The sequence below is a fragment of the Fulmarus glacialis genome, unplaced genomic scaffold (assembly GCF_000690835.1).
Source record: "Fulmarus glacialis isolate BGI_N327 unplaced genomic scaffold, ASM69083v1 scaffold13973, whole genome shotgun sequence".
NCBI classification, from domain to species: domain Eukaryota; kingdom Metazoa; phylum Chordata; class Aves; order Procellariiformes; family Procellariidae; genus Fulmarus; species Fulmarus glacialis.
Window position 1 is genome coordinate 6,134 of NW_009205006.1, and position 8,344 is coordinate 14,477.

The 8,344-nt window shown below is 45.2% G+C and overlaps 1 protein-coding gene across 1 annotated transcript in view; it reads right to left on the reverse strand.

Moving 5' to 3' along the window:
* The window catches only part of NARS2 (asparaginyl-tRNA synthetase 2, mitochondrial (putative)), a gene marked incomplete at both ends in the record, with an annotated part of 28,641 nt that overhangs the window by 1,576 nt on the left and 18,721 nt on the right, over positions 1-8,344 (reverse strand). The window contains 5 exons of the mRNA XM_009575223.1: positions 559-656; positions 1,807-1,947; positions 3,423-3,489; positions 5,336-5,373; positions 6,643-6,741. Of these exons, the coding sequence (XP_009573518.1) occupies positions 559-656; positions 1,807-1,947; positions 3,423-3,489; positions 5,336-5,373; positions 6,643-6,741 (443 nt within the window). The remainder of the gene's footprint in view (positions 1-558; positions 657-1,806; positions 1,948-3,422; positions 3,490-5,335; positions 5,374-6,642; positions 6,742-8,344) is intronic.

Genomic DNA, 8,344 nt, shown 5'->3' on the forward strand with positions numbered 1-8,344 from the left:
AGGCACTTCCAATGAAGCTTCCCACCAAACTCTTAGTAAAAAACTGTATTCTCTTAAATGATGCCACTGAGGCCAGCTGCATCACAGCTAGCAAAGCTTCCGACCGAAACTGCAGTTCCTCAGTTACACAATGTGATGACAAATATATCTAAGCTCCGCCTATGTGACAACTTCCACCTTTGCAATCCACTCTCAGTAGAATCACAAAAGCTGCAAAGAAAAGGCTCAAGGATGAAGTGCCTCATACAAGACCCTGTTCCAGACAGTCCCAGCAGAGCTGAGGCATTCTGCTGCCCTGGCCTCCTAGCATAAAATAAACTCTTCTTCTCTGATGAGCTAAAACCGAGAGGCAGTTTCCATACCTACAATAGAAGCACAAGAACTTCTTCACCAGTTCGCAGTCATCTACTCAGATAAATAGATCTCTCAAAGACAAAAATATTTTTTTTTAAAATTGTGCTAGTTGCCCTTCCACTCCTCTGTCTCGCCAACCACTGAGAACTGCTGAAACACTCTCGTGGTCAGTCTAGTCTCCTGGCACCTGTGGGTTTTCTGTACCTCTGTAAGCGTGATTCGAGGCAGGGCAGTCGCTCCTCTCTCAAGCTGCCTCCACACAACTCCCCTGTTCCTGGTACAAGGAGATCAACAGCTGCAACCTTAAAAGAAAGAAACCTAACATAAGTCATGCCGTATAGCCATACAGTCTACAGCAGAAGTACAGTTGACACTGGATGGCTGTTTGCAAAAAGATACTGTAACTGTTTTATTGAGTCCAGGACACTTAGGTAAGTATTTGCAAATGCTTGAAAAGTCCTTTGTTGACAGGAGAAGGCCGCAAGGGAACTTTGCAATGATAAAAATCAGTAAGCCTACAGAAAACCTAAACAAGTGCAGTGATGTTCCAGACTGAGGACATCTACAGCAGGTGGTGTGAACTGAACCCCACCAGGTTACTCTGGTGACAACCTGTGCATGTAGGCAAGCCTGTGCAGGGTATAAAGAACCCAACAGCAGCTCACAAGGAGGCAAAGACACACGGCAAGTTTCCTGAAGCCCTCATTCCCTTAGAGTTTAAGCTGCTCTGATGCTTGTAACTTGTGTTTACCCCGTCTGCTCCCATTCCTTGAGCCAGCTCTAGTGGTAATGATACCAATGGATCAATGGCACTGACGTGCTGATCCAAGCGTTAGGATCCCAGTGTTATCACCTATGCTGTTAGGTTTGGGCTGGTTTTCTTCTCCGTTTTGTTTTGCAGAAACAGCTGAACTGTCTCTAGAATTAAAGCCAGTAAAGAGACAGTGGCACACGGTGGGGTAGTTGCTCTTTTTAGTAGAAGCAATGTTTCACGTTGTCTGAGTTCAATTGGGAAATCACACCTTCAAAGCATGAGGCTTGCGGAGGAAGAGTTTATGTCTTGTGTTCATCTGCTATTTGAGGATTATACGGATGGTAGATTTGGATGACAAGAGAATCACAGGCTGCTTGGAGCCATGCAATTCTAAGCATTTCACCTAGTAGTACAGAAGTCTCCCAGGAAAAGAAACAAACTATGGCAAATCTGTCTTAAAAGGACTTAAGCAGAAACTTAACGCTACCCAACTCCTGAATCCTCCTCCTATTGTTCCTGCTTTGGTGATTTCTTCTACAACAGGAAAACGACTGAACAGGATCACCTGATGATCACGTGTTATCTTGGACTTCTTGACTTGAGGCCCAGCAGAAGACTATCCTCATCTGTCTATCTATCAGTAGGCTAAGACACATACCTAGCCAAAAAAGAGGTGGAAGTGTGACCTATGGACTCACTGTGTGTTGAGGGCCATCTTCATCATTGTCCCGCATGTAGAAAGGTTTGAGGTCGTATGGGTAGTTAATCACAAACACGGGAACCTCACCACAGTGCTTCACCAGGTACTTTTCATGTTCTGTTTGGAGGTCACAGCCCCACTGTAAAGACAGCAAAAAGGACCTGGGATCCTGCCTTGGTGCACCTTGCCTGTGGCAAGAGACACAGCAAAATCCCTGCGTAGGAGAGACGTGCAGCTTTGAATAACGAAGCACAGCAACTTCTCACACAGGCCACTGGGAAAATTTACTAAGCAGACAGAGTTTCACGAGTTTTAAGGCAGAGCAAAGCAATGAAAATAACATGGTTTAACTTCCACAGAACATGGCCAGATCATCCCTGCATCAAGCCCAAGCATCTGGTATCAAATCAGAAAAAAACGCAAACAAACAAACAAAAACCCCAAAACCACACTCCACATAGCTTAAGGGAAATAGGCACCTATCCAAAATCAGCTTACTCAACCCAGCAAACCACCCTTATTTCAGTATTACCTTTGGTATACAGAAAGCAGCTTTACTAAGCTGACTGCTCTCTTCCCTGCTGTGTCCTGTTACATGCTACGTTAATTCTCATTTAAGAAAACCCAGTGTCCTATCAATCAATTCTTTGTTATCAGAAACCTTGGACATCTGCAATTTCCTTCACTTCTCCTTTCTTCCAGTGATGTTATAAATTCTGTGCCTTTTGACTAGAGACCTCCAGTCCATTATAGGATGTGCCAAGAATATCGGGGGAGTGGAAGGGGAAGAGGGGAACAGATATTCTGCAGACTCTCCTCATCTGAAAATATCCCGAGTTTGCCGTCTCAGATCAAGGTAGTACATAGAGATACAGGATTTGAGGTTCTACACCCACTTGTACACAGAGATGAGGCAGCTACCAACTGGCTATGAAGGTGGCTTCAGCCAGAGGGTTATTTTCCTCAAAGCATCAGAACGAGATAAAGACTAATCAGTATATACATGAGATGAGCACCACGACAAACACTCTCCCTGCTGGTGTGTGTGTTTGAAATTGGACAAAATGTGATTTTCAGAAAACCATAATCTGACAGTGTTAGAAAGACTAGCATGTGATTCTTTTTCCCAGTCAACATCTATACTTTGGAAAGACAAGGGATTCCCTTTACCTACATCTAGATTACACGGTATTTTGACATGGTTTTGGCTTATTAAACCTTGTCAAGCTTTTGGTGCTGTCCTAGTACCATTCCTTTATTCGAGGACCATTACAGCAACCCTCCTTAGATGACTGCTGCTGAATCCACAACACACTCGGCACTACTCGCATACAGGACAGAGAAGCGCCTTTGCCAAGGCCTTGGTCCTTCAACAGCAAACTCATCGCTTCCTTCCCTGCAAACAGAACTCCTTATATTGCTCCCACTTCACCCTCAAAGGGGAAAAGTTATACCTGGGTTACAACTGAGCAAACACTCCAGGAGGCAGATAAGCTGTGCGAAGTAACAACTCTTGTGGTATCAGAAAGAGAGAAATGAGATCTACAAAGTTCAGGCTGGCTGCGTGCATGAACAGGCACAGGGACAGGGACAAACCACCAGGCAACTACCTACCTCTGGCTTGAAAGTGAAAGTCTGAGAAGCTTGCTTCAAAATTTCCACTGCTTCATTGTAGGAAATTCTGCAGGAGAAAAAAAAAAAAGGCTTTAAGATAACTATGAAAGGAATAACAAGGAAGTTTTCTGGCTAAGTGCCGCACTGGAAAATTAAGGAGGCATTTCCCCACCACCATGCCAATTTGTGTTGTGATGTCAGACTTCCCAGCAATGCTTCTTTGGACAGAAACCAAAGAACATTTTCTATGGCAAGAACCCTATGTTTTCCTGTGCTTCAGCTACACGCAGGGCAGGAAGCGCTAAGCTCTCAAGACACTTTTCCTTATTACAATGTTACATTTCAGTCAGAAATGAGCTCTGCAGAGAATTGCTTCATAGAAATTTGGGGATTTTTTTTAAGAAAACAATGTGCCCTCATTGGCACAGCTCCAACAACATAGCTCCATTGGTCAGCATGGTGTTAGGCAAAAATAACAGCCCAGAGTGCAAACGGCTTGTAACTCAAACATTTTCATTTTACTTTGTAAAAATTGCAAGATTTTTTTTGCAGCAATGTTTCTCTACTCCTCTGACAGATCTGAGAGCAGATTCCCCGCTGACTTCCACCAGTGACTTCCACCAGTACAAAAGAACAGCATCATGGCAGAGCAAACAGAAGAAGTGCAGTGAAAAATGCTGCAGGTTTGATAACTGGAAATCAAGACTCAATGGATGATACTTTTGCTGACAAGTTTTCCACATACCAAACAAATGTTGCGGACAGACAGAAGAAAGAATAACCCAATCACAGTAACTTCGTCTCTCCGTATCATGGACTAAATCCAATTATAAACCAAATTCCCTAAAGAGCACAAGCTCTTTACACCCAGCTACAAGGTTTCACTAATACAGGGAAGGCTCCTGGAGGAAATACCTCAGGAAGGAATATATTGCTCCATGTGTTTGGGTTATGCGAGGCCATGGTCCAAATGAGGTATATCACTGGCACGGATTCAACACATGTAAGTGATGTGTGTAAGCCACGAATGCCCCGGATCTGCCAGCAGCTGACGAAGAGAGGGAGGGAGGGAGAGAGGGATGGGCTGACTCACTCTCTTTTCCCTTGGACCATGGGAGAAGCTGAGTGCAACTCTCTCCTCTCAGGAATATCAGTTAGGTCCAAAGAGAGAAGGACTGAAATGGGGAGAGAGTGACTTCCCTGAGGTCTCCCACGGTGCTTACGCAGGCACGAGGCACAGGGAGGATCCATCACGATCCTGTTGCCCGAGCATGGCTGTAGCTGCTTAACAGGAAAACCAGTGCCGGGCTGAGCAGCCCGACAACGTTCTGTGGGATAAATGGAGAGCACTGCTGTTCGAAGAGACAGGCAAGAGTAGGGAACAGGAGGTATTCTTGGGGGCCAAGGAGGGAAACCAAAACCCTTCAGTTCTTTAGCACACAGAGAACTGGGAAAAGGAGTTGCACAAGCAATTGGGAATAGAAAACCAATTGGGATTTTTAAATATAAAAAAAATACTTTTATAAAAAGGGAACCATTGGAGTGGAAGTGTGAAGGGAGGCAGAGCACCAAAGCCAAGACCAAGCAAGACAGTGAGCAAACCACTGCGCAAGCACATGCTGGAAGGAGGATACCCTAACAGAAAGAGAATCTTGTCCAGGGAAGCAAAAGCCAAAGGCCAGCAGATTCAGATGCCAGCCTCATGCAGAGATGAAAGGGCAACTGGCGAACAGTACAAAGGGAACTGCAATTCATGCTCTTTTGGAGACGTTATGCTAACGCAGAAGACACTGAGTTGGGAAAGAAAAAGAACATACACAAAATAGGAACTCTTAAGACAAAGATCATACACAAAATAGGAGCTCTTTCCCCAAAAGGCCTCCCCTCTTATATTTTGAAATAGAAATACTTACATCACAAATTTGTTCTTCAGCATTCGTTCCAACCTGTCCTTGGTCAAAACAAGAGGAAAAAAAAAAATGTAAAGCTACTCTTAAGGGTTCAGGGGCCCAGAGGAAACTCAGAAAAGCCACCTCCCTCTAAGTTTTTATTTGTAGGTCTGCACTGTGTTCTAGATAGAATCATAGAATCATTTAGGTTGGAAAAGACCCTTAAGATCTTCAAGTCCAACCGTTGACCTAATATTGCCAAGTGCACCACTCAACCATGTCCCTAAGTGGCCCATCTACACGTCTTTTAAATACTTCCAGGGATGGTGACCCCACCGCTTCCCTGGGCAGCCTGTTCCAAGGCTTGACAACCCTTTTGGGGAAGACATTTTTCCTAATGTCCAGTCTAAACTTCCCCTGGAGCAACTTGAGGCCATTTCCTCTTGTCCTATCGCTTGTTACTTGGGAGAAGAGACCAACCCCCACCTCACTACAACCTCCTTTCAGGTAGTTGTAGAGATCGATGAGGTCTCCTCTGAGCCCCTTTTTCTCCAGACTAAACAGCCCCAGTTCCCTCAGCCGCTCCTCATCAGACTTGTGCTCCAGACCCTTCACCAGCTTCGCTGCCCTTCTCTGGACACGCTCCAGCACCTCAAGGTCCTTCTTGGAGTGAGGGGCCCAAAACTGAACACAGGATTCGAGGTGCGGCCTCACCAGGGCCGAGTACAGGGGCACGATCACCTCCCTGCTCCTGCTGGCCACACTATTTCTGATACAGGCCAGGATGCCATTGGCCTTCTTGGCCACCTGGGCACACTGCCGGCTCATGTTCAGCCGGCTGTCAACCAGCACCCCCAGGTCCTTTTCCTCTGGGCAGCTTTCCAGCCACTCTTCCCCAAGCCTGTAGCGCTGCATGGGGTTGTTGTGGCCGAAGTGCAGGACCCGGCCCTTGGCCTTGTTGAACCTCATACAGTTGGCCTCGGCCCATCGATCCAGCCTGTCCAGATCCCTCTGAAGAGATATGGATCAAAATCCACTCCCAGTCATTCAGTGCTAAAAAGGTACCTGATTTTTGGAGCTGAGGATTCAGAGGCTGCTAGATGATGTGACAGCTATAGTTCTGCCACGCTTGCTAACAGCTACAGAAAGCTGTGTGTCCTCTCTGTGTTGGCCTGAACAATCACTTAAGCTCAGGCTGACTTTTGGTTTCTTCATAGTTTGTTAACAGAGTAATAAAAAAAAAAGAAAAAAAAAAAAATTAAGCCTCCCTATTGACAAGAGCCCTTAAAATGCATAAAAGGATTGCAGCTCTTTCCTGTCACATTTATTACCTTCTGGGCAGGAGCTATGTATTTATGAAAAAGCTCAACATCATGAGGACACTTGGAGAGCACAGTGTTTGTCGCTGTCTTGAAAAGATCTTCCATAACCTAACAGAGAAAACAGGAGTTTTTAAATGAAAAATTAATACTGCTTAGATGTCCCAGACTATAAATAAAACACGGTAGACATGTACACATCAGCCAAAGGGTACAGAAGGAGCTTCTGTCCTTCTGCATGGTCAGACTGCATAAGAGGGTACCAGCTTGCTAAGGCTCCTAATTAGCAGGCTTGCTCAGTAGCTGAAGAGGAATGGAATCTGTGTTTCTGCTATGGGTTCGGGGCTTCACTGTCTGCTGATGGCCTCAGTACCTTCACTCAGGTATCTCCAGTGAAAAAAGCACAGCTAAAACATTCAAGCAGCAGTCCTGGTCAGCCACAAACAGAAACGTTACAGCCATTTGTGGTGACTGGTCTCAGATTAATTATTACTAAGGTGCCTTTCCTGTAATGAACAATTCAGGTTTTCTGCTTTGTTGTTACAAGAGGCAGACCTAAAGGAGAGGAGAATAAACGTGTACTGTGTGGAGCCAGCCCATCAAAAACAGATCCCAGCTAGAGAGACTCTGCGCAGTAAGAGCAAAGCAAGGAGAACGCGTACAGAGACCAGTAGAGAGCTAAAGCGGAGAACACATCAGTGCAGGGATGTTGAAGAAACTAAAAAAAGATGTGGTTTCATTTCCCTAAACTAATGTGGATTAGCTAAATGACATTAACATCCAATTTGGATATACTTATCCAGTAAAATGGGGTTCACCCATGAAGAAATTAAAATGCCATTTTGGTTCTAAACAAAAAAAAACCCAAGTGGGATGCCACTGCATTTTTATCAACCCGTTTTAAAAGCAGTTTTCTCTTTTGGTTAAGCAAAGCAGGCCAAGACACTTGCTGTCATGCAGATTAAGAGTTCCCATGACTCCTCGTAGTCCCATGCCTGCACAAAGCAGGTAGTCGATACCTGTGTAGTACTGATGATCCCAACTCTTCCTCAAAATTACGCCCTTTATTCTCATCTCCTTTGTAAGCAACAGAGCAATGCAGCTGGGCTGCACGTCATCTCAGCCTGGGACGGGACCAGGTTTTTCCCAACAAAAAGCACCTCTGAAAGTCCTGGCACATCATTAACTGCAGAGTTGAGAGAAGCAAAGTATCCACCAACGATACCACGGCGAGTAGCAGCCCCTTGACACTGCAAAGCCAAGGGGTGACTAACTGCGAAAAGATGAAGCTGACGTTCAGTCAGCAGATCTGAAGAAGCAGCAGGTCTCTGCCTTGCAAGGAACCAGACCTTACAGGGCAAGAGGAACAAAAGGCACAGAAAAGAAGGTGGGCTACTGATATAGACAAGATGAGATTTCAGGCATGTTGTTCAAACTCTCATGTTTAGAAGAACATCCTTCATCACCTGTCCCAAACTGCTGAAAGACTGTTCTGCGCTGATGAACAACCTCTGCATCCCACCAGCCTAGAAAAGCTAGTAAATCAGCTCATTTTGACTCCTCTAGAACCAAACTCAGCCTTCAGACTCCTGCATCGATCTGGGCCCTCTGTTTAAAAAGGGAAGATCCTAATAAAGGAACAGCATTATCATATGCAGATGAACAGTTTTACCCCTACTGGTGCTCAAACACAGAGGAAATGAAAAGCTAGCAT